The sequence below is a fragment of the Oratosquilla oratoria genome, chromosome 9 (assembly GCF_046742065.1).
Source record: "Oratosquilla oratoria isolate Oo_2021 chromosome 9, ASM4674206v1, whole genome shotgun sequence".
Taxonomy (NCBI): Eukaryota; Metazoa; Arthropoda; class Malacostraca; order Stomatopoda; family Squillidae; genus Oratosquilla; species Oratosquilla oratoria.
Window position 1 is genome coordinate 56,789,408 of NC_134785.1, and position 27,493 is coordinate 56,816,900.

The 27,493-nt window shown below is 39.7% G+C and overlaps 1 protein-coding gene across 3 annotated transcripts in view; it reads left to right on the forward strand.

Annotated features, from left to right (window-relative positions):
- The window catches only part of LOC143028436 (putative sodium/potassium/calcium exchanger CG1090), a 384,909-nt gene extending 359,006 nt beyond the window's left edge, over nucleotides 1-25,903 (forward strand). The window contains exons 5-11 of one of the 3 annotated variants that reach the window (XM_076190528.1): nucleotides 2,115-2,302; nucleotides 4,728-4,954; nucleotides 18,240-18,334; nucleotides 20,782-20,992; nucleotides 22,937-23,038; nucleotides 24,296-24,427; nucleotides 25,354-25,902. In XM_076190528.1, the coding sequence (XP_076046643.1) occupies nucleotides 2,115-2,302; nucleotides 4,728-4,954; nucleotides 18,240-18,334; nucleotides 20,782-20,992; nucleotides 22,937-23,038; nucleotides 24,296-24,427; nucleotides 25,354-25,553 (1,155 nt within the window). In that variant the 3' untranslated portion in view covers nucleotides 25,554-25,902. Of the gene's footprint in view, nucleotides 1-2,114; nucleotides 2,303-4,727; nucleotides 4,955-18,239; nucleotides 18,335-20,781; nucleotides 20,993-22,936; nucleotides 23,039-24,295; nucleotides 24,428-25,353 lie in introns of all 3 variants that reach the window. The other 2 variants (XM_076190530.1, XM_076190529.1) reach the window with 2 other exon arrangements.
- Nucleotides 25,904-27,493: the final 1,590 nt, after the last annotated feature.

A 27,493-nucleotide genomic window follows, 5' to 3' on the forward strand; every position in this document is an offset into this window, starting at 1 on the left:
TCTTTATAGTAGAAGAAACCCTTCGTCTGGAGGGAAGGACATCGCTGGAAAAAGTCATTCCGATGATTTGTCATTATCCCGAGTACACAAACCAAAGTCGACGACTTTGAACATAACCAAGGGTCTCTTGACACATGCTCTCTCTCTCTCTCTCTCTCTCTCTCTCTCTCTCTCTCTCTCTCTCTCTCTCTCTCTCTCTCTCTCTCTCTCTCTCTCTCTCTCTCTCTCTCTCTCTCTCTCTCTCTCTCTCTCTTTTATTTTACTATTGATACAAGTAGAGACAAAATATCTTCTTTTTGCTAATACTTAAAAAATACCTCCATCTTATGTTCATATTCATGATAATTTACGATTTAGCGCAAATACTTCCTTATATATTGTGTCAATATATCTCTTGTCGCCCATTCATAATTTTCTTTTTCTTTTTCTTTTTTTATATGACACTTGTGCATCTATTGCCCTTTCCATTTTTATTTCAACTTCTAATATAGTATAGTCTATGTCAATATTTTTTTATAATTTCCCTTTTGGGTTAATGTCTATCATATATTCCCCTGATGTAGACACAGACTTCGTGCATCGCCTTTTAGAAGGGTTGGATGTGTTTTCACGAAAATTAGACAAACAGAATACGCTCCCTTACTTAAACAACAGTGTCTATTTCTCTAGTGAAGTCCCACCCTACCTTTATTCTATTTATCTATTTTTCATTAATATATATATGTGTGTGTGTGTGTGTGTGTGTGTGTGTGTGTGTGTGTGTGTGTGTGTGTGTGTGTGTGTGTGTGTGTGTGTGTGTGTGTGTGTGTGTGTGTGTGTGTGTGTGTGTGTGTGTGTGTGTGTGTGTGTGTGTGTGTGTGTGTGTGTGTGTGCGTGTGTGTGTATGTATATACTTATCTATCTATGCCTATATTTATTTATCTATCTATTCACTTGTTTGTTTGTTAATACATTAATTTATTTATCTATTTATTTATTCATACATTAATTTATTCATCTAATTATCTAATTATTCACTTGTTTATCTATTCTTTTATATATTCAATTATTTCTCTGATTATATTATTTACTTATTACTTTATCTATTTACATATTGCTTTATTTGTTTATTTCTTTATTCAATTCCTTGTTTGCTTATATGTTTGTTTATTTATTTATTTTCTTATCTACTTTTATTTCATTGCTTATTGATTTATTTTTAACCCAACCTCATGTTAGACCAACAAGATCTACTACTTTCCCATGTGTTTGGTCTTTGAATCTTCGGCACAGTGAAGATCTTGATCGATTTTCTTCAGGCGATGGGGACGCGAGGGGACGAACTGCCTAGATGGCAGGGAAGTCGCTCGATCAAAATCTCCGTCAGGTGGAAGACCGCACCCTCAGCTGGCGACGCATCAAGTCGCCTCTTGTTCTTAGCTTGAATCAGATCAGTCTGAATCGGATGTATATCAGCTGCTGAATCAGATCACATACGTACTCCTCTTATTGAAGGAAGGGGGAATCATAAGGCGTCTCGTTCTATCAACACCAGGGTGCTCACCCGATCCATCCCAAATGACCTTTTTGAAAGAGCCACGTCTCACGTGGATGCCTATTCTACCTTTATTACACCCCCCCCAAAAAAGTCACCTTTGCCTTAGGTGCTTTGTAACCACCCGTCCATTCACAAGTACTACAAACGAGCACCGATCCCTTTAGTCTTCCTTGCTTTGGTACGTTTTCTCTTTGTATATATTCACAACATTCGTTTTACGAAGCAATTACTTTGAGGATGTGATGACACTCAGAGTATCAGAACCGTGTAGCATTATTTCATGACTGGTGATTCATCCTTACTCAAAACAGATTACAGATCACTTTTGATTTTTTTTTTTTTTTTTTTTTTTTTATCTTTTCTTCCTGCTGCCCTCCTTCAAATTCTCTTTTCCCACCTCTGTGCTCCCATCTTTTTGGTGAAATATCCTCCCTCCAAAGATAGAAACGCTGGTTATCTCGATTCGAGTGTCCTTCTCACACACCCCTAATCATACACGCGACTCCAGTCTGCAGCCTCCTCCCCCATAATAATAATAATAATCTCTATCCCTGTTTCTCTTACCCATCCCAACCAGGACGACATTGGCGTGAGCGGAGTGATCGGCTCGGCTGTGTTCAACATTATGTTCGTCATCTCCATATGTGCCCTCTTCGCCGGACAAGTCATCCACCTGAACTGGTGGCCGCTTATCCGGGATTGCACCTTCTACTGCATCTCTATCGTGGCTCTCCTGTTGACTATCTACAACGAGGTCGTTTCGTGGTGAGTATCTTTCCATCCACCTAATGTCGACGTCCGTCCCCGCCGTATCACTTATCACTAACCCACACTAAACACGCAACCGCCTATAACTGTTTCCATTATCTGGTGACTCATAGGATGTGGCCGGCAAAACCAGCAGCGTTGCCGCATATAAACCATCTCCAAAGAAAACGGGGGAGACTCCGTTTTCTTTATATTTGCATGTATGACCGGTATAATTAAAGAGACTGCAAACGGCCCGAAGACCCGTACTCAGCTTCTCTATGTAAGCGACCCCACCCCCTAATCCCACGGAAGTTCCTAGGTCGGGAGCCGGGGCAACGTCGCCTGACCTGAGTTGCCACATCGTTTAACAAGTCTCTTCCTTTCTTAACATGTATAACAATTACTCATATCAACTACCATTTAATGAAAAAATCAATATGCATTTAGAATATTCCATGTTAACATACTCGGGGAAGTGGACAGCTTACGGTATATGCTGAATGGTTTGATTTAGTACGTGACAACGCGGGAGACAACACCTTGTGGGTCACGAGATAATGGAAATAGTATAGTGGCGATCTTCACCCCACGATACCACTTGACACTAACCCACTGAAATCTTAAGTGTTCCCTTGAGCTGAATATCGTCGCCAGGCGACCAGTACTCAGTACAAAGTGTTCAATGGTAAGACAGTTTTGGAAAAGACCATTTAAACAACTTTCGCCACACGTATTTTCAATAACAGGTACGGTGACATATTTACATGAATATTATGAACCCTAGACAAGACAGACATGGGAAAAACGGTACTTGTCCATCTTTTAAATCACGGGTTCCCAAAAGAAGGATTGGGGGAGACATGAAACACCCCACTAGCACACCTCCAACCACCCACAGAGAGCCACGGTAAAGTCTCTGTGGGGCCAGGGAACCATCCGAATGCAAAATCAAACTGTATAAGCGATAAGTCAACCAGTTTTCAGCAGACAGATAGCTTGGTGATCCATTAAGGAAAACAGTTTGTTCCCTCTAACGTCACACGACATTACTCGTGAATGCATATATACATACATGCATACATACATGTATACATGCTTACATACATGTATACATGCATACATACATGTATATATACATACATACACACACATACATATATACATACATACATACTGTACAGATGGCACGATATATAAGAACATTCTACAATTCCTTAATGGAAATACCTGGCACTACAACTCCTAGCAAATACAAAAATAAACTCTATCAGGAACAAAAAAAGAAATAGATAAATAAATAGATAAACAAATAAAAAGGAAATATATATTTTTCGAAATGAATATACTTCTCGAAGGTGTACCAGAAACATTCTCAATTTTCGTTCCGTATACTGAAGACTTCTTTATTTCAGAAATTCTTACTTGAGAGATGCGGATCAATACCTCAGAGCATCTGATATAAAAATAAAAACGGTTCCAGGAATGAGCACAAGCTTATTCATAGCCACAGACAAGCGCTATATATAGTCACTTATCTTTGCCGCAAGGCAAAAAGAACAGGTTTTATATGTGTGTGTATATATACATATATACATATATATATATATATAATATTTATATATATATATATATGTATATATATATATATATATATATATATATATATATATATATATATAGGTGGAGGAAAGCACTTGACGGGACGACCGAGGATGAGATGGATGGAGGGGGTGAAAGGGGGCGTCGAGAGAGAGGGGGATGTCTGTTGGGCAAGGAAGGGAGAAGGCAGGAGATAGGAATGAGTGGAGAGTGACTGTGTATAGATGAAACTGTTATGCAAGGAAGGAAGGGGCGGGGAATGGAAGTTAAGGGATGCTTATATGTGAATTATATTTTCACGGAGCCCGAAAGTTACCATATTCACAATTTGGGTGCATATATATAAAAAAATTGTTGCGTCGATTGGTGACGACGACAGATGATGCGTCTATTGTAGTCGGGAAGCGCGAGGTCCACTGCCAGAGCAGGTGTTAGGGCGTTTCACCCGAAATGCTGGTGAGGCCCATTGTCCGATCAGGTGTTCTCGGGTGTTGTCTGGAAATACCTAGTCCTCGGGTCACTGGGGACAATAGAATGTCCCTTAACGTCAGATCCCGCGGTCAATAGAGAATCCCTTGAGAGTTGACTTGAAGACGTTGGAGTACTGCTCACTTCATATGCGTGCGTGCGCGCGTGTGCACGCTGGACATATAAGGGTTGACAACAATGTATTTGTGTATGTATGTAAATATGCATACATCGTTATAGAATGTATTACCCACGTGAATAGGTCTACTCTTTACTACCAAAATTACTTCTAAGTAAATGTTCTCTCACTTAAGCATGAAGGAGACGCACCCTCACCTTGCCTCGAGACTGATTTCCTCCATCCCTTTTGCAGGTACGAATCGGTGTTCTTGCTACTCCTGTACATTCTCTACTGCATCCTGATGGTCTACAACAGCCGTATGGAGGAGTGGGCGAACACCCTCAACCTCCCCTTCAAGCGAGCAACCCGCGAGGAGAAGTCGTCTCTCTTCGCCGGAAAGGTGCCCCCTACCGGGACCGGAGATCAGGCTAAGACGCCTATAGGACCGGATGGACAGCCCCACCCCGATGGCACTACAGGTAAGGGAATGTCAGTCTAGGGCAGCGTTTCTCAACCTTTTTATCCTTGCGGAACCTTTAGAATGAATTGCAGGGCTCAAGGAACCCCTGCGCAAAAAAAAAAAAAAAAAAAAAAAAAAAAAATACCATATGTATGTATGGACAACCCCACCCGAATGGCACTACAGGTAAGGGAATGTCAGTCTAGGGCAGCGTTTCTCAACCTTTTTATCCTTGCGGAACCTTTAGAATGAATTGCAGGGCTCAAGGAACCCCTGCGCAAAAAAAAAGAAAAAAAGACATACCATATCTTTCTCATTTTATTTTCATCGTAATAATAGGTTAGATAGGATGATGTCTATATTACATTATTACAATAACCAAGAATATGTCGTGCGTGTTTAATTATATTACGTATATGAAATTAAATAAAAAATCAAAAGTGCATTAGCTTATCTCATCTGTTCTCGCGGAACCCTTAGGGACCTTTTGCAGAACTTTAGGTTGAGAAATGTTGGTCTAGGGGGATGTTTGCCACGATATTAGTTGTATCGATTCTTTTCCGCAAAAGGTAGATTGTTTTAGTATATGTATGTGGTTCTCTTTACTTGTCTGGAAGGTTAGATTCATTGATCCTTTTCCCTTCTAGGGTAGAAGTTATTGCCTTCTCAGATTAATCAAATCTCCCGGAAACAGCTCGAAAAAAGTACAGAAGCCCAAGTTCAGACTATAGCTTATACCACAGGTGCATGATAAAATCGTCCACTGTTCCTCACAACAGAAGCTAGAAAATGACCAACAACGGTGAACAGATCACCGAACGTAAGATAAATGTGAAAAAGTGAGAACGTAAAGTGCAGGCGGAATATGTCATAGGTTCTCCCTCTGCGCAATCCCAGACGACTCTGGTGGACTAAAGGATGGACCTGGGCCAGCAAAAGCATCTAGCACTTTTGGTCCCGCGCCTTCTCCAGTGAAGCATATTACTCCTCTTTGATAGTTAGTGGAACAGGAGTATGTGAGAGGGTAGTTAGTGGGCGCGCGTGGGCGTGGAAGTATTGGGAACAAGAGGATACGGGAGTAGAAAGGTATGAGCGAGATACTGAATACAAGTGGGACTACGGAGACGTGGTTATACGAACTAAAGGAATCATTTAGATAAACACCTAAGCAAGATGCTGTAATGATTATCATTTATTTTATCATTTGTCTGTGTGATTCTCATTTATATGCAAAGGGGGACGGAGAGGGGGGGTCGCCGATTAAATGAAGCGGCCTTGCTGTGGATGTACTGTGTCTTGCGACACTGCTTCTGACCCAGGGCGGTGGGCAGGGTGCAGGGATGACCCGTCATCCAGGAGGTGCTCAGATGAGAGGAAGGGTGGGAGGGGTGTGGAGTGTATTTAGGGATGAAATGGGTGGGAGTGTTTTTATGCCTTTCCCTTTTTGGCTACCTCCCTTGGAAGGGGGAAATGCCTTGGTATATGTATGTATGTATGTATGTCAATTTATTATTATTTTCTATTTACCTGTTTGTCTGTTATTTAACTATACCTATGCATTTATGTTTTTATTTGTTATTTACATTATTATAGTTTTTATTTTTTCATTTATTATTACCATGATTTTTTTTCGTATCCGACCTAAATATGGACCAAAGGTCTCCTGTCGGCATGCTCCGCCTTTGTAATACTTTGTAATCCTTTGGTAGGCGCGGACGTAAGGAAGATTAGTAATAGGTACGAGTAGGAGCATGGGAAATGTTGGTGTAAATAATTATAGGAAGGTTAAGAGCTGGGAGTTGTCGAGAGGCTAGGGAAGGAGGAGTCTGCGTAGGAACGAGATTCGAAAGCGTGAAAGCAGATATGGTCGGGATTAGGGATGTGTGGGAGTCTCTGAATGGATCCTACGTGATACGTGTGCTTCATGATTCAAAGATCCTGAATAAGCTTCAGCCCTGAATATCCAATTGATATCCAATTGAAACTACACATTCCTCTCAACCTGTAATGTTTGGCAGGTCTTTGGAACGTAGAGGATCAAAACCACTCTCTGTCGTCCTGTCAGTTTGATTCCATTGATGAAAAATCATTACAATTATTAAAATTTTGAAAGGGTGTCTATACGCCTGTCATAGCCCGATGAATATGATTTTCTTGTTTAGTTTTTAGGTTTAAGAATGAAATAAGCAAGACCTGGTTCACTCACAGAGTGGTTAACGAATGGAATAGACTTAGTAACCGGAGACCCAGGTACAGATGGATGGATGGAGTAAAGAAGAACGTGGAGAGGGTGGCACCAAGAGAGGACTGGAAAGAATCGGTAGAGGATCGAACCATCTGGAGAGGCATAGTGAAAGCGGTGAAGGGCCGTCCGGCCTGACAACCAACAGAGTAAGAGTAAGACTTAGTAACAACGTAGTGAGCGCTGAAACAATTCGTTGTTTCAAAAGAAGATTAGATAATATCATGGATAGGGATGATAGGTGGTTAGGGATATGGAACTGCCTAGTGTAGGCCTTATGGTCTCTTACAGTCTCCTCCATTCTTATGTTTGTTACTGTGTTCTTAAGAGAACATCACGTTATATGTTACAGGAGAAATATATTGTGTTTATCATAACTAAGACGAAAATTTCTGGATTTACTTGATCAAATAGTCATGATCATGTATAGCAAGATTAGTTGGTCACAGGATTTAATGCCTAGTGCAGTCCTGCTTGTGAAATATAGTGACACTATAGAAGAGTATCGATCATTGGTTCAATCTGGACACATTAAGGTCCAATGAGTGAATGTTCCAATTGGGGCCACAAATCAAAAATTATTGTTACCAAGTAGATGCTTAACGATTATATTCACTAGTGAAGCGGTCTTCAGGAGGTCAAAGAACAGCAATTCATAAAGTCTGGAATACGTTAGAAACCCCTTGGTTGAAAACCCTGGGTATAGAAGTAGGAACATAACATAAGAACATAGGAATGAAGCAGACTGCAAGAGACCATAAAGCCTACGCAAGGCAGCTCCATAAGAACATAAGAAGGCAGCTCCAAAAGAACATAAGAGGCAGATCCATAAGAACATAAGGAAGTGACACGCTGGGTAAGCACAAATGTAGAATAATTTGTGAGTAGTAGGGGAATCTGAAAGAGACTTCGACTTTAAACGTAGAGGTATGGTTTTGCCCCTTATTTATAACTTGGTAAAGCTAATGACCGAGATAGGCACTGATGTAGTCCCTTCTATTTATGAAGTTCCAAAAATAGCCCATTAGAAACCAATCTTACTATTTCATCGAACTCTGAATGGCTAAATCAAAAAGACTGGATGTATTCGCACCATAGGATAAGCGTTTTTAAAAAGATCGATTGATTAGACCAAAATTAAAACGTTGTATGGCAGATCTGATTGCCTAACAAAGGAAACGTCGACAAAAGGTATCAATGTTGATTTCATGAAGCCGCGGAATATTATATTCAACCTGACTGTTACCAGGTGCTCTTACTCTGAGTTGAAGATCCCTGAATGGCGAGAGATCTGAGGTCAAAACCCGGGTGGGTGGACACAAAAATGGTTGCTGGGGTAAGCAAGGCTTCATACATAATTACTACGAATGTTTGCAATGGTCAGGCTCGACTGAAACCTTATGCAGACAACACAGAGACAAAGCCAGTCCAACACACTTTGACTACTTGTTCACTTCATCCTCCACTCACCGTCAGACCAAAGTTTTCTTCTGAGTTTCTTCCAGTGAGGAAAGGGATGACCACATCACTTGCAGCAATATCGAAGCATATCACAACTGAAACAGCCTTTAAACAGCATTTATCCCGTTACTCGTATCTAAAAAATTACGAATCATCATGAAGGAACAGAAAAAAATGAAATAGAAAAAACAGCTGCACGAAATTAAATTAGACCAAGAAACGAAATATACATTCTACTTGTGCGTATTACATGTAACTAACAAGGCACAGTGTATTACAGGAACACAACATTTTCATGTGTGAGATTCACATTCTTGAAGTTCCAAGAAATATCAATGACAACATCGATGGTTTAGATTTCAATTTAGTGAATACTATTAGGGAAATGACCGAGAAAGTAGAGAATATGAAAATTGTTATAGAAAGAAAATGCTCAGAAAACTACAAATGACCGAATAAAAAGAAGAATGTTTTTGCAGATTAAAAGCAAGAGGGATGAAAAAGAGAACATTTGTAGATGCCAAAACTGGTTTAAGACAATGATAATTAAGTAAAGAATGAATAGCAACTGATTGGAAAATGTTAGGTAAATATAAAACCACAATGGGCTCTCTACCTATGTGTTTGAAACGCAAATTTTACGATGTATAATTCCAGCTAAAATCTACGGATATGAGACTTAGAAATTGACGAAAACGATAGAGAAAACTAGGGAATGCACAAAGGGGAATGGCGAGAACAATATTGGGAATAACGCAGACAGAGAAGACGAGGGCAATTTTGATGAGCGAGCAGATTGTAGTAAAATATATTGTGGATACAGCTTGATATGTTCTTTATATATCTAACGAAGATCACCTTTCTCATCCGGCGCGTGGAAGGGCCTCGTTCCAACTATTTTTCTCCATTCCTGTCTATTTTGACCTCTTTCCTCTTTTTCCACCATTTGCAGATTTCTTCTTCTATCCAACGCGTCTCTCACAACGTCGATCCATCGCTTTCTGGGTCTAACTCTCGGTCTTCTCGTGTTAGGTTTCTATGTCAGTGCTTGTCTTGGCACTCTGTCTTCGTCCATTTTCGTTGTGTGTCCGTACCACCTAAGTCTGTTTGTTTCTATGATTTCTATAATATCTGTATTTCAATTTCATCCATTATTTGTGTATTTCTGATTCTGTCCATTCTCGTCATTCCTTTTATAATTCTTAGCACCTTCACCTCTGCTGCTTCTATTTTCTATTTCGTTTTAGATCCATATGCTTCAGATCGTTTTAGATCAATATGCTTCAGATCCATATATTAGAATTGGTCAGAGTATTGTATCATAAATCATGATTTTGCACTTAACCCGTATATTTTTGTCCTTAACAAGTAGGTACAGTGCACTTAGGTTTTGGTTAAATTTGTTGATTTTGTTAATTGTTTCAATTTCTTGTCTGTTATCCTCGTCCATGTTGACACCTAAATATTTGAAAAATTTTGACCTGTCTCAGCCTTTCATTTCCAATATTCATATTTAGTTGTTTACTTTATCTACTGATGTTTATTATTTCTGTTTTGCTGACATTAATTTCCATATCCTTATCAGTCATCACTATATCTCATCTATCTATTGCTCCCTGCAACTCACATTTAGTGTTACATATCACTGCCTTTGTTTTCATTAATTTCCTTCGTATTTCTATCAATAGATATTATAAATAATAGTGGCGATATAACTTCTTGACTGCAAACTAATCTGCATCTTCATCTCTTAACTTAATTTTATTTTTACATGTATCACATATGCCTTTTATTGCTCTGATTTAGTTTCTAGTTATTACATATTCCCTATGCTGAAGTGCATCCCATAATTTTCTTCTTGGTACACGATCGAACGCCTTTTCCATGACAACAAACAATGAATTTTTCTCCAAACCCCATTCCCAGCTCTTTTCTAAGAATATCTTTACTGCGAAAATAATATCTATTGTGCTTCTAGGCCTGAATCCATATTCCTATTCTGCCTGTTTTCTTCTACATTATTTTTCAAATTCTTTCCAAAGTTCTTTCATAAAAATTCCCATGTGCGACAACAGCGATAAACCTCCGTAGTTAGAGCACGTCGCTTTTTTTTCTCTCTTTCTTTTATAGATAGGACAAACTCCTTACTCCAATTATCAGATGTTTTACCCTGTTTCCATGCTGCGTTTACCAACCACGTCATTCACCCAACGCCCACTTCTTCTGTTGCTTTCAAAATTCGTCTGGCATTTCGTCTTCTCCTTGGCCTTTGTCGTTTGTCATCCTCATAACTGCGTATTCGTCTTCCATATTTGTAATTACATTTTTCTCGCCGTTAACAATATATATATAATATCCTCCCACATAACAACGTGACCCTCCTCACCTGCATTATATATATATATATATATATATATATATATATATATATATATATATATATATATATATATATACATATATGTGTGTGTGTGTGTGTGTGTGTGTGTGTGTGTGTGTGTGTGTGTGTGTGTGTGTGTGTGTGTGTGTGTGTGTGTGTGTGTGTGTGTGTGTGTGTGTGTGCTAAAAGATTGTGGAAATGGTCGGAACAGCGGTTCCACCGAAAAGAGGACATCGCCGGGTATAGTTGGCCCAGTAGCATGGTAACATCTTCTAAGAATAAACGCAGGCCCCTGATTGACGTCACGGAAACGGAGACGACTGATTGGCCAAGGACGGTGACGTCACGGCAACGGGGATGACTGATTGGCTGAGAGCCAGGCGTCCGCAAACCCCCGGGGAAGCCTCTGGAAACACCCGGGAGCCTTTTGGGAGCCTTTGGATAGTCACTAGGGAACTTCTGAGAATCCCTGTGGGGATTCCCTGTGGAACCCTCTAGGAACCCCTGAGGAACCCATTAAGAACCTCCTGGAACTTCAAGAGATCACTTGCAGAGCCCCTGGGGTGCACTCTGGAAACTCCTGGGGAGCCCCTGTGGAACCCCTTGGAAGCCCTCAGGGGAGCTCCTGGTACTAATAAAAGAATTCCTGCAATCGGACCGGAAACTGGAAATCCCTCAAGGGGACACGTGCCCTTCGGCCCGGTTGTGTGATTCGTCCCGGTGTGTCTCTGCAAGGCTGTCGAACACCATGGCCGGTACCACGCAAGACAAACGCAGGCAACGCCATTTTTGGAGTTGGATAACAAAGGGAAATAATCACTAAGTGATCTGAGGAAGAATAAGAGCGAAAAAGAAAATGAAAACCCCCTCAAGTCCCTCTTCGGCGCCCAGCCCTCGACACCAACCCCACCTCCTCCTCGCCGAGGGGAAGTCCGGCCCTGAGGCCGTGCCGCCAGCAAGGAATCCGCCGCGACCACGACAGAACTCGAAGGCCGATGAAGTGGGCCTTGATCCCAAAGACCAAGAGGTCTCCCCACACGCCACTGCCTCAGAGGCAAACAATACTCGTTCCATAATTTGGCTGTCAGGAGAAGGAATTGATGACGCAATCAATGACGTCACATTAAGAAACTAGAGGATACAATCAGCGACGCCATACAATGAACGGAATGACGTAATAAATAACTAGATAATCTAACTAGTCCTTTTGAGATTCACCAATGCTAAACGTATTTTTTTCATGAGCATGCCCATACACGCGTGACCTCACAAAAAGTGAATGAACAAAGTATAAAACCCGAGATAGCTAAGGAAAATGAAAACTGAGATCTTACCATAACGAGCTTTGGAGGACAGGGTCGGGAAATAAAAGAACGTGTACCAAAGTGCGGATGAAAAATGCGTATAAAATGCACATAAAAAGGCATAAAGACAATAACTTCTCCGCTATGCACTGAACTCAGCTGCTGTTCAAAAGACACACCGTTCGAATCTTTTTTTAGTGGTTCTCCAACTCTAGATGAAATAAAGTTTGCTCTTTTCTGTGTCTTAGATTCCTTCTAAGTGATTGATTTAGGGTATCAAGTTTGAGAGAATTCATAGAAATGGGGAATGCGAAAATTCTAGAATGCAGCTGTTAGGTTGGCAATACTTATTATGGGTCAGGTTTGGGCGTCCGGGTTCAAGCCAGAATGAACGTTTGTTGACTTTGAGGAATGCAGTGTGTTATGTCACGGTCTGTGAGTATCATAGAGAAAAAACGAAGATTAAAGGGAATAAAGTCGAAGACATTTCAGACGCAACTGTCAACACACCGATAAAGCCTTCTATGATACAAATGAATCGTAAGTATTTCCTGCACCAGTTACCCTCCCCCCTCTCCTTGCACTTGATCAACCATGGAGTAGATATAAGATTAATCATAATTACTACCTAATTATCTTTATGGTTTGAATCGGCGGCACGCGGTACATGGTGATGGCTACAAGCTACAATGAGCCTTGTGCTACTTTGAAATTAAATTCATATTTCTTTCTTTCAACAGAGAGCAGTCCCCTTCTCGGCGCTACCCAATACGGAGCTATGGGTACTGGGAGCCACAGAACGGTTTATATGTATTTAGTATAGTCACCCCTATATATGCTTTGTTTTCTTTAGAAGCTTCTACATGATCCAGCTTGTGAGGGAGGTCATACTTGGCATTTGGTTCAAGAAGTTAAGGCATTAAAGTCATAATAATCTTTTTAGTAAAGAAAACAAAGAAAGTTTTTTTTATTACGGATGTATAATTACAGAGACAAATGCGTACTCACATTACAAGTTAAATGTGCGCTGTTTTATGCTAATAAAATCGGTTACGTCCTAAACTCAATTAGAAGCTTATCAAGATGCTGTTGGAAATCTCCTTCAACGTCGGAACGAATCGTATATATGTTTTCAATTTTATTCTTACTGACATGATCGATAATCAAATCTACCTTATCTTTTCATGGCATTCACAGACATAAACTTTATATTCTTGACTACATTGTATAAAAAAAAAAAGTGTTGACAATGCGTTTAACAATGTTTTCCAATCTAAATCACAAAATTGATGCTTCATGTCAATACAAATAATAATACTAATACTAATAATAATGATGATAATAATAATAGTCAATAGCCATGAAAGTAGTTGCCAATTTTTTTTTTTAAAGAAAAATTATGACAAGCCCGTTTTCTGAATACCACTGCGCCTGCATGACCGTCCCTCCTTGCCAAGATCGACCGCCAGGTACTAACGATATCTCATATTTAGCAGCTGCAATATCTAACTGCCGCAGTCTTGTATTACATACATTAATCATCTCAATTAGTGAGACGTTTTAACACCCCAACCCACCCAGGACGACGCCAGTAACAACTAACATAGCAGCTCTGCTTTTAGAATGCAGTGATTGAAACTCAACAACTGCAAGTTGTACAGTTTGAAACACAAGTTCTTCAGCGTGTCATATCAAACAAAAAATTATATTTTGGCGCAAATGGAGGGCCAAAGAGAACTTTATGGGTCAATTGTAGAATTTCACCTTCAAACTGATCAAATGTTGAATACCCAACCCAATTGCACTTAATTGTAGAACCACCCCCTACACTGATCAAATGTAGACTCTCCATCCTAGCACAGGTTAATTTATGTTAGGTTGGGTTAGGTTAGGTTAGGTTAGGTTAAGTTAGGTTAAGTTAGGTTAAGTTAGGTTAAGTTAGGTTAGGTTAGGTTAGGCTAGGCTAGGCTAGGTTAGGTTAGGTTAGGCTAGGCTAGGTTTGGTTTGGTTTACTTAGGTTAGGTTAGGCTAAGTTAGGTTAGGTTAGGTTAGGTCAGGTCAGGTCAGGTTAGGTCAGGTTAGGTTAGGTCAGGTCAGGCTAGGTTAGATTAGGTTATGTTTCACGGACCACATCATTCAACTGTAGAATGTTAGGTTAGGTTAGATTAGGTTAGGTTAGATGAGATTAGGTCAGGTTAGGTCAGGTCAGGTCAGGTTAGGTCAGGTTAGGTTATGTATCACAAGCCATAAGCAGCACTCAACCATACAATCTCGACAGCAAGCGCGCGTGAGAGAAGAAGGAAAATTCTACAATAGATTAAGCCTTATATATTAGTAAACATAACTACCATTGGCTTGCTTTCTACCAATAATTCATAGTTTAGAAACTCGTTTAAGTGTAAAGCAGCATCCTAGAACTTGTTTTCCAAAGTGTACATGGTTTATTGACCTTTTCTTCAATGTTCCAACAACTTTCTTCAGTCTGTTTGGAACAGTCTTCGGTCAACGCTTTTGTACAATGCAGATTAATAATAGTGTATATAATATGTTTTCAATGGCCTTTGTAAGGATTGACAGCTAGCTAACAGTATTAACCTTTACCTTTGTTCATGTATTCTTAATCCTAAGCTCACACAAGCAAAAAAAAAAAAAGTAAGGGCGAATATTCATCGTATTTAGTTGAAATTTCACCTTTCTAGTTTTAGCCGTATTGGATCCACTCTCGATTTGTCCTCTTTTGGGAATGTTTACAAATAATAAGCCTACAATATTAGGGACGCAGACTTCTAGAATCTAGAAAATATCAAATACCTAAATCATTTTAATAATAATGATAATAATAGCGATAATAATAATATATTGAAAATAATAATGATAATAAGAATAGTTTATATCGATTCCTAACATCTTAGAAATATTTCTAGATGGCAAATCAAGTCATAAAAATGTTAGAGAGGTGGCGGAGTGCGGAGGAGCTAAGTTGGAGACGACAATTACGTTTCCGAGCAGCAAGGACATCAGTACTCTTATGAGCTGCTATTGACGCTTCGGCTGCCACTTAGCCGCGGCTGTAAATACTAAATGATAATAATAATCCCTGTTATTTGATTTTATAGGCATTCTAACGCTGATCTTGGCTAGACATGTCCCCCATATTACTGGGGTAGCTGTGCGACTTTATCAGGAAGAAAATGTGAGACAGACACGATGATATATAAACACACCCACATACACACACACGCAAAGATTGACATTCAAAAATGCACCAAAACAATGCTTACAGACACTCACTGGATTCCTCGTTCCGAAACAGCTGACAAACCCAGCCATCTGCACATGCCCTACACCACACCCTCAAGGCACCCAAAGGCATAACAAGAACACTTCCAGTGCTGTTCAGTAGAATCAGGTCTAAAGACCTTCTCCCCTTTCAGTCCAGGATGACGTCAGGACTCCTCTTCTTTATGCCGAAGACGACAGCGACCTCGTGATATTCAGTAAGGTCTTTGGTGGTTGCGAATTGTCGACCTCTTTGAGTGCCGTCTGGCCTGGAAAGTGGGCAACCCATTGACAGTTCCCAAAGTCGGAAATCTTTAATATTCGGAACGAAAGAGCCTCTCAAAAAATTATCTGAATATTGGAGGGCGATTCTGTTTTGGGGGGATTTTTTTCTTAATACTTTTCGTGCTGAATATTAGAGACTTCCAAATTACAATTGCTCATGAAGAGGGAACTATCTTTCTTTATATCATTCTAGCCAGGAAATAAACACGAATGAATATATATGCACGTGCGCACATACAAACACACACACACACATACACATACATACATACTGTACACATACACGCACTACACACACAAACACACACACACACACACATAGACATATACACACACAGATACACCACTTTCCTATGTATTGGATACACGAGACTTTGCTATCCACTATTACCCTTAGCTCGCTGATAAAAAAGGCTTGTATCACACAGTGTCTTTTGGTGTGGAAGTCTTCCAGAAGATCTGGATCTGAAGCACAGGTTTTGGTTGGATCTTTTAGAGCACTGGAGAAGTCTATCACGTGTGAACTTGAGTTTTCTTCCCACCAATGTTGCGTGATGCTTACCTCTGCAACTTACCCCGTGACTCGAGTGAGAGGCTCGCAAACGCATGGAGTGATTAGGGCTTTGTGCTGTCAGCTTCTGTTGGAATAACGTCATGCTTTCATGACGTAATAACGTCACCAATGAAATGACGCATTGGTATGATACGACGCCAGATATCTATCATGTTCATATCTCGCCAACAATCATGGCTTTATCATCCCACTGTGATCGCAGTTCATAAGCATCTTCATCTGAATATGTAATTATTGAACAACAGAAACTACCATCATGTACTAGCCACACCGACGGGGGAATGGATCATAAACACATTTAGATGACAATAAACCAATTTGCTCCGGAAAATAGACGATTACCATCATGCAATGAGAATTAAACGATATAAAGTCATGATACCTTGAGCCAGGTGCTGTATCAGATATACATATACACATGTTGAATGTCGCCTTTCAGGAAATTCCAAACGTACATATTATTTTTTTCTCTGTTTATTCATTCTCGAATTCTTGAACATAGTTTCATCTGCCGTCTTACCAATAAATTTTATACAGCCGCGCATGATGTGCTGAATGATTAATCTAAACTTGACTGATATATCAGTACCAAAATCTGCAGCATAACGTTTCAACCGCCCGTTCTGTATTCGTCTCTGAGAGAGCGAGGAAAGATCACTTTGTGTTTCTATGGTGACATAATTCAAAGACAGAGAGACAGAGTGACAGGAATAGAGAAAAAATAAAGCCCAACTAAGAAACGATGACGATTAAAACGAAGAAAAACAAACTGGAATAACAAATGGTAAAACTGGAATAGGAGGGAAGACGATAGAAATACCAAATTTAGTAAAAAACATTTTCTTTATATATGAAAGGAATACAGATATTATGCAGTTGACATCCTGAACGGAACACAGATGTTGTGTGGTAGACATCCGAAAGCTTTTTTCTTTACCTAATTAGGCATTCTGTCCATACTATTTTTTTTTTTTTTTTTTTTTTTTTTTTTTTTTTTTTTTTTTTTTTTTTTTTTTTTTTTTTTTTTTTTTTTTTTTTTTTTTTTTTTTTTTTTTTTTTTTTTTTGTAAATGAAAGTAACACAGTATTTCGGGGGATTAGGACAATATTCACATCACGGCACATCACATAATAACGAACCTTTTCTTATATCAGCACATCAACCACATTACCTTACATGCACCTGACATAAAGCCACATTTCTCTCGGATATCTGAACAAATGTGATTTGAATTCACATCACACCAAGTTACGCATAACAACAAAAATAACGTTACATCATTCCTAACATCACGACGGCGTTATGACTTAAGTATTGACACATCACATCACATCACGTGAAATTGCATCCCATGCCATCACATCACAAAACATTACACAACATCTCATCAAATCAGAGCCTATTATACATAATCTATTACATAAAGTATCATCATATTATCGTATCACCTCAAATTACATAACTTCGTATCACATCACAAATTCATCAGTCACATTATATTACATCACATCACATCGCACCACATATCACATCACACATCATATCACACATCACATCGCGTTGTCACATCACATCACGTAGAAAATTTTCCATCAACCACAACTTCACCATCCAGCGTGGCGTTGGCGCTGATGAAATTGCACCAAATCGATATATGTCACATCACGTCAAACATCGTCCCATCGTGTTATATTATAACATTGCGTCACGTTGGACCTGATTAAATTACCTGATTGGCTACGTCCTAGGAGTGACGCAAGACCCTTTCTTCCGTTATAGCAGGCATGGATAGTGACCCGGCAGCCATGACCAAAAGACCGGATATGGAGGAGGTGGAATCGTCCCAACCCAAGAGCATGGTACCCGACATGAAGGTAGCTATCGTGTATTTACCTAGTTGTCCATTTACCTAGTCGTATTTTACGGATCATGTGTTTACTTAGTTGTATTTTGCGGGAGGGAGCTATGCTCGTAGTGACCCGCTTTTGTATCTTAAAATCTTGTATCTTAAAATCTTGTATAGTTTTAGCACTCACTGCTTCCTCGTTCAGTTTGTTCCAGATATCTACCACTGTGTGGGAAGATTTTTTTTTTCAGATCTCTTTTGTAACTGTCCTTCTTAAGTTTTTTCTCGTGTCCTCTTGTGTGTTCTCGAGTATGTTTCCGGTACATTTTTGACTGCTAGATTAACTCTACTTGCAGTGAAGGTATGGTCTATCTTGCAGTCTGCAATGTGATAAGACCAAGTTAGTTTGCATGGATTAATATGCTGACGTCCAGTTATTATGAAATCAAGTTGGTGTCAATTGCCTGATCTTGGGTGGCACCAGGACACTCTGTGGTATTTTTTTTACACAAAAAAAGGTGTTTGTTATGGCAGGGTCATATGTCGAGAAAGTTCTAAGAGTCTTTGACCATTTTTCGTTCATGCTATCGATTCCAAAATGCCCAGTACAAATTGGCCAGTTGTTATAATTCCTTCTTACTCTAACACTGAAGTTACCAAGCAGGTAAATATATTTTGAGGTACAGAACCCGGCAATTCACATAGATCACTGTAAAATTCGTACTTTACCTCAGGTGACTCTCCTAGTGTGGGTGTATAAACACAAATGAAATTAACCGATGCGGTTTAGATAAACACCTAAGCAAGAAGCTGTAATGACTGTCATTTATTTTATATTGTTTGTTTACTTTCTTGTTATAATTTGTCTGTTTGTTTATTATTAATTTCTTGATTTACATTTATTATTAGTTATATTTCACTTTATTATCATTTACTATTTACCTGTTTGTTTATTATTCAACTATACCTATGCACTTATTTATTTATTTTATTTACTATTATTTATATTATTATATTTTTTATTTATTTATCTATTCATCTATTTATCATTATTATATTTTTTCGCATCCGACCTAGATATGGACCAAAAGGTCTCCTGTCGGCATGCTCCGCCTTTGTAATCCTTTGATATGCATAAGCGGAGATATCAAACGCCAGGCTTGTCCACTGGAGTAGCGATGGTCCTGATCAGGTCGTTCCTGTCAACAGAATTTATAGTTTTCTTCTTTGAGGGAGCCACTACCTGTCAGTCCTGATTCCTGGAGAGCAGCAAAATCATTACTCGCCCTTGCCAACTTACGGTCAATAAGCATATTCTTTCTTAACATCTTTTCAACCACAATTCACTTTTGATTCCATGCCATCGCAGTCGAGACTGAGAAGCTCGAAGGAGGCATATATTGGAAATTGAAACGTGGTCGAGCCGAGGACTCGAACTCAGCTCGGACGTGACAAAGTGTCAGTGACTAAGCGCATTGCGCTATCAAGAGAGATATATGTATATATATTCATAAAGTATATATATATATATATGTATATATATACATATATATATATATATATTCATATATACATATATATATATATATATATATATATATATATATATATATATATATATATATATATATATACTCTTATTTTTACATGTCTGATGCCATCACTGTTCCAATTTTTAACATTTTGGTTCCAGTTTTTTGGTCTTCTCTTAAGTACATAATACATCCACCTTTTTACTTTTGATCTACCTCCACGTACCCAGTGGAGAAAGTGGATGTGACGGATTGTCATCCTACTGACCTAGGGCTGCCAGGCTGAGGCGAGCGATAACTGATCTGAGCAGCTAAATAACCGCTCCAACCGTCATACTCGCCAATGGCGCTCATCCCTACGTCATTTTGGAAGAACTCTCATAACGACTGTTGAGACCCGTTGAGATGAACCGATTCTGCTTATCCGAGGCGAAATAGTAGAACATGTTTTGCCTTGTGTACGTGCTCCCCTTTCCGTCTCCACAAATTTGCTGCAAAGAAAGGATAAGGTGCCTACATCTACAGCACCTGTCATGTTGCAAGAGATGCCAGAAGATGAACGAGGTTCGATTATCAGTTGTCTACGGGTCCTACCCTCCGGGTTTTTCTCTCAGGGTTTTGTCCCTGAGCCTTTGCCCTAAGATTGCAGAACCTGCAAGGCAGCAAGTGGTTTGGAATAAGATTCATTGATCCTCACGTGTAACAACCCCTACACCTGTTTATGAGAGGTTTTCTTCTTCGGCAGTTTGGTCCACGACAGCTTATTCAGAGTAAGGCAAGCCTACTTGCTTATTGGCTGCTAACCTGTATATTTACAGATCGCTCGGCGATCCACCACATACCGACACACCACACAACGGTTATCGTTATTATTATTATTATCAATATAATGAGTGTCATTATAATTGTTATATATATATAAACACAATTTGTACTCCCACAGGATGAGGATGCGAGCCCGTGGGAGATGCCCGTTGGAGTTTGGGAGCGCATTGTTTGGGTCACGACGCTCCCACTTGTGGCCATTCATCACGTGACCATGCCCGACTGCCGGACAACCCGTTGGCGACGCTTCTACTTGGTGACCTTCATTATGAGCATGATCTGGATCGCCGCCTACTCGTACGTCATGGTCTGGATGATCACCATCATAGGTGAGTTGATGAGAGGCTGTGGAGGTGAAGGGAAGTGAGGGACGGGGAAGGAGAGTTACAGGGAAAGGGAGTGTAGGTATACATTGTGGTGAAGGGAGGGAAAATATATTCGACAATGCGGGTTCACTACAGATCCGCCGTACTGAGGAATAATCTACCCTTTTAACCCACTGCTGTGGCTTAATCCAGCTTGGTAAGGCATGTTGAGAACTGCATGTCAAGTATCAAGCATTGGAATGGCTGTAGTTGTGATGGAAGTCTGAAGCAAGTTGAGGAGAATTTCGCCATTTTGCTGCTTATGACGATAACCATAATAAATGTATAGATTGTAAATGACAGTAAAATGGTTGTTCTTGGAATTATTTCTCGTTGATGAACATTTCATGTTTTCTATAGACATATAATCCCACAATAAAAGGTCTCCTACATATCAGATTGCATCACTTTACCATAATCTAGACAGCAGGACTTAATACCAATACATTCTTTCTTCCTGTACCTCTAATTTTTATTCTACTGTAGATTGAGCGTCATAAGAAATAGGTATCTGGGAATATGTGCAAAAAGGAGATTGTACAAAGGGGAGATTTTTGCCGACAGTATTGTATGGGGCAGAGACTTGGAGTTTAAGAGAGACAGAGAGGAAATATTCAAATGTGTTCGAAGTCAAATTTCCGAGAAGTATGGTAGGGGTTACTAGGCTTAACATAGTGAGAAACGAGGAGATGAGAAGGAGAGCGGGACTGGAAAAGGAGATGGTAGATAAGGCTGATGATAGATTGTTGGGATGGTTTGGACACATGGAAAGAATGAGTGATGAAAGATTAGTAAAAGAGGTATGGAAGGCAGAAGTGGAGGGAGTGAACTTGAGGGGACGACCGAGGATGAGGTGGATGGATGGGGTAAAGGTGGCGCTGATCAAGAGGGGAATATCTGTTGAGGGAGAAATGACTGTGTATAGATGATACTGTTATACAAGGAAAGGAGGGGCGGGGGAGGGGGGTGTAGGGGGTTCTTATGTATGAATTATATTTTGACACAGCCCGAAGGGATTTCTCCCTGTCTTCTCTTTTATTGTATGAGGGGACGGAGAGGAGGTGTCGCCGATTAAGTGAAGCGGCCTTGCTGTGGACGTACTGTGTCTTGCTACATTGCTTCTGACCCAGGGCAGTGGGCGGGATACAGGGATGTCTCGTCATCCATGAGGAGCTAAGAGGATAGGGGGGGAAAGGGTGGTGGATGGGAGTGGAATGGGTGGGAGTAGGTACATTCCTTTGACTTGGCTACCTTCCTTATCATCTGGGATATCGTGGGACTGAGTGAAGTCAGATGGGAGGAAGAAAAGCCATGCAGTAACCACCTGCTCTACTACAGAGGTATATAGGTATAGAGAGATATACTGTAGTGTGCTTGGATAGTTTTTATGTTATTGTACTTTGGTATTTTCTTGTGCTTCGTTTCCTGTGCATATACAAGAGAAAAGAAAACCTGAGGGAGAAGAGTCATAGTTCACAAGAGTGGTTTGGGGTGTTGATTAAACCAACCGAGTGCACACAACACTCAGGACACACCAGCACGGTTCAAGCAACACAGAAGCAATATCTACTCACTTTGCCTGACCTCTTCATGTACAATAATGCTCATCTTTACAGACTACATAACACTGGCAGCACATAGATATAAACACAACATATCTGGGAGGGAGAACCTTTTGCGTTAGTCCCAGAGAGTAATCGGTTTCCTCGGTAACCCCGATGTTGTAACCCACTGATGGCGTAAACCAGTCAACAAGAGCAACGATATTACTCTTTAGTTATAGTTTGAGAGGTCACATCATGTTCTGTGACACAGTAATAGCCTGGAATATAAAGTTTATATCTGTAACCGCTACTCCAATATTTCGTGTTTTGTAGGAGTCGCTAATGACACCTTTATCTTCTGCAGGATACACTCTGGGAATTCCCGACACGGTCATGGGTCTGACCTTCATCGCGGTGGGAGTTTCAGCTCCTGATGCACTCTCCTCCCTTTGTGTAGCAAAGCAAGGTCAGTATAATGCCCCAGTGTCTCAAAAAATATCCCCAGTTATATCAGAAAGTGTTTACGATGATGGTATCTTCATCATGACAAAGCACTCTCCTCCCTTTGTGTAGCAAAGCAAGGTCAGTATAATTCCCCAGTGTCTCAAAAAATATCCCCAGTTATATCAGAAAGTGTTTACGATGATGGTATCTTCATCATGACAAAGCACTCTCCTCTCTTTGTGTAGCAAAGCAAGGTCAGTGTAATTCCTCAGTGTCTCAAAAAATATTTCCAGTTATATCAGAAATTGGTTACGATGATGGTATCTGCATCATGACAAAGCACTCTCCTCCCTTTGTGTAGCAAAGCAAGGTTAGTATAATTCCCCAGTGTTTCAAAAAATATCCCCAGTTATATCAGAAAGTGTTTACGATGATGGTATCTTCATCATGACAAAGCACTCTCCTCCCTTTGTGTAGCAAAGCAAGGTCAGTATAATTCCTCAGTATCTCAAAAAATATTTCCAGTTATATCAGAAATTGGTTACGATAATGGTATCTGCATCATGACAAAGCACTCTCCTCTCTTTGTGTAGCAAAGCAAGGTCAGTATAATTCCTCAGTGTCTCAAAAAATATCCCCAGTTATATCAGAAAGTGTTTACGATGATGGTATCTTTATCATGACAAAGTATTCCAATACCAGCGACCACATTTATACTCACATCGTAACGGGGTTACAAATTTGTGACTAAAAATGGAGCCCTTTGTCTTGAAATGTGCTAATAAGATGCAAATATTCTCATCGGAGATACGTTGTGGTCTAACTAGAGATATAGTCGTGGTTTCTTTCGACATGCTTTATCTCTAAAAACTGTTTCCTGATCCACTGTAGAATGATTTGCAGATTTGCAAAACTGAGGCAAAAATAATTCATTTTTTCTGTATACGTATACCCTTGAAAATAATTTCCGTTATTGTTCTTTTAATTGTTTTATTTTATTTTCTATTCTTATCTAATCAATAAGGCCGCGCAGTAGCCCAGTGAATACCGTGTTGAACTCATGGGCAAGTGGTCGTGAGTTCGATTCCCGGGACACGTTGCGTGTTTCTTGCGTTGGTTTCCGACAGCCCTGGCCAGGCGGGGAGGCGACCCAAGTTTTGGCAAAAAAAAAAAAAAAAAAAAAAAAAAAAATCGCAATTGACCCATTCGAGGAGTTTCTTTTATTCCACTTCGTGAGAGTGTGATGGCGAGTTATAGTAATAGCTTTCTTGATCCACAGGTTTCGGTGACATGGCGGTGAGCAACGCGATCGGGAGCAACGTCTTCGACATCCTCTTATGTCTTGGTTTCCCGTGGTTCCTCAAGACAGTCATAGTTGACCCAGGGTCAACGGTTACGGTCGAAAGCAGAGGTGAGATGCGGAGGTTTCCCATTATAGAGAATCTACAAATAGTCTGATGCAAAAATTTTCAGTAGTTTCTTGATTCCGTGGAGAGCCCTGATCATGCTAAAAGGTCTATGTAAATTAGTCATCACATCATCGTCATCGCTCCGTAAGAACTCCTCACATGTCTTCAAAGTGAACCTTTCACAACAAATTTCTTTCTTTGTGAGAAATTATAACAACATGGTGACGATCCGTGATGTTAAAGTGACATAATAATTGGTGTAAACCTTTTTAGGTTCCACGAATGAAAAGGAGACATAGCACAGGTTAATGGTTTTGCTGTCTGCTCAAATCAACTTGTGATGCTATTGACCTGTTTACACTTTTTAGCTCAAGTTTATGTTGAATGCATAGTTTTTAACTTTTTATCATTATCTTCCTATGTTGATGCGGGTATTTCATTAGCATCCTAACTCCATAGCCTAAGTTTATAATTAAAAGGTATTTGACAAGTTTATCTTATCAAGTCTTGGCTCCTGTTGTCCTGCACCCAAGGAGTCTCGAAGCACTGAAGAACTTTATTTAGCCTAGTTTATTTCTCTCCAATCATTTATCCTCAATCCCTTTTTACCAATCCATAATAGTAAAGAAGGACCGGGAAGAATTTGTTGATACAAATGCAAATATGAGACTTAACCCACTGTTGGAGAATGAGATAAGATGGACAGGAAATCTGTATATTTCGACCACTATCTGTGGTCCTCCTTTTCATCGTCCTGCTGAAGAGAACCACAGATAGTGGTCGAAATATACAGATTTTCTGTCCATCTTATCTCATTCTCCGACAGTGGGTCTATAAGTCCCATTTTACAAATGTGCCACTACATTATACCTTCCTAAATGCAAATATATTCATCAGTGTCTAAGTTCTTCCTTTGCTCCCTTTACAGGTCTTACGTATTCGACCGTGTCTCTCTTTTCCACTGTCGTCTTCCTGATCGTGGTGACGCACTTGAACGGATGGAAGATGGACAAGAAGTACGGGATCCTTCTCCTTATTTGGTACCTCATCTTCATGATCTTCGCCAGTCTCTACGAGCTCAACGTCTTTGGCGACTTCAACCCTCCGGAGTGCATTAGTCCGTACTAAGAACCAGGAAATTTCGTGGATTTTTTTTGGATAACTTTTCATTTTCTTCTTTGTTTGAAGAGAGGGGTTTACTTAATTTTGATATCATAGCTGAGTTGCAGGACGTATACTGACCATACTGATGAACTTTTAGAGCAATGTGGATGGCTTTTTTGACTAAAAAAAGAATTGCCAGAATGTTCGAGACGTTTTTGTCCGCTACTACAAAAAGGAATTTCATATTTGGTCTTTCGTAAATTAAGAAAGAATTTAAGATATTTGTATTGGAAGAGAGAAAGAAATGTGTAATTAATTTTGTTTTATGAGTTGTGAGCCAACAGTATGTGACTGACTATATCGTTGAAAGACTAGTTTTGTTATCTTTTTATTTTTTATTTTTTTATTTATCTATCATTATTTATTTTTTTTTTTTTTTTTTTTTTTTTTTTTTTCTTTTTTTGTAAGGGCCACAGTTGATAAAACTTAAGGTTTATATCTGAGGACTGCCTAATTGTTCTGGAAACATAAAAAACTCATCTTACAGATACGTGACTCTGTATGGTGACTGGAACTTGGAAAAGGCTATTGAAGCGTCTTGCAGTCAGATTTGTGTCTTAACGGGTGTTTAAAGGCATTATCAAAACTGGGCTATTTTCCCCCGACTGTCGGAGCAAATTTGTAGCCCATAGCTTCCGCGAAGAAATATAATATGCAGGAGGAAGATAATTTTCTTTCAGTGTATCAAATGACATGCTATGTATTTTTTTTTTGTTTTTTGTTTTTTGTTTTTTGTTTTTTTGAGAAAACAAAATAGTTCGCCATAGTGATCGTACGGAGGAGAAAGTTCTGGAGGTGAACTGTACCGCCAATTAATTGGAGGTTGAAGGAAAAATAGCCCAATGTGATAAGCCTTTAAAAGCCATTCCAGTATCACGAATGGCTTTGTTTCCAGACTGGGTTATACCGCTTGGTAAATCACTGAGTTCCTCTTGGCGTCAAACTCTAGGCTGAGTTGAGGATTTCTTCTCAGACCTTCTTTAGAGCTGAAAAAGTCAGATTTTTTTTTTCCAAATCCTGGAATCTATGTCTAGAGACATAAGCCTTCCTCAGTTATGAGTCATTTCCTCAACTTTCAATCACAATGAATGACACCATCCTCCCTCCCGTTTTCTTTAGTCTTCTCTTTTCTCCTTTGCTTTATTCTTTTCCTCACCAGATCCTCACCATACTTTCCTTTGCCATTTTGCAATTTATTTTCTTTTATGACTCACCGATTTCCTCTCCTTTCTCATTTTATTCATCCCTAACAAAGATATTCAGTGTTACGCAGTTAAGGTTGTTTCGTAAACAGTCACAGGATATCTCAAACACTCCAGGTAGCCGTTTCCTGTCTTGAGAGCAAACTAAATAAGTGCTCCAACTCAAATTCTGTGCTGTATATTATACCCGCCTACTTTATATTATAACTCCGGTGAGATACTTGATGCATTATGGGTAAATAATGGTTGGGCATGTCTGTATCGAAAGTTAACCTGCACATTCGTACCAGGAATCCCCTCTCATCTTGGCGTTAGCTACAACTGAATACTGGATATCAACATGAGCACAAATGGGATGATAATGCTGGTGGCACAATTTAAAAAGTGAACACATAAGAGGGTTTCCATGTCCCAACCTCGGTCGTCGTACCGGGAAAAACACCGGAAGGTGTCTGGATGTCTGGAAGAAGTGATGCGTTCGGGAGAACGCCATAGTAAATGCAAACATTATGGAGAACGTCAACAAGGCGTGTCGTCTTTCCACCAGAGGTAGCGCCATCAACGACATCTTGAAAAGAAGAAGCTTCCGTAGCAAGATCGTAGAAAATAACTTCTCAGCGTAGAACTCTAGATAAAAGGGATACAAAGCTTCTGAAGAAGAAATTGCAACTGTGAGGAAATCCAGAACGGGACGCCATAAGC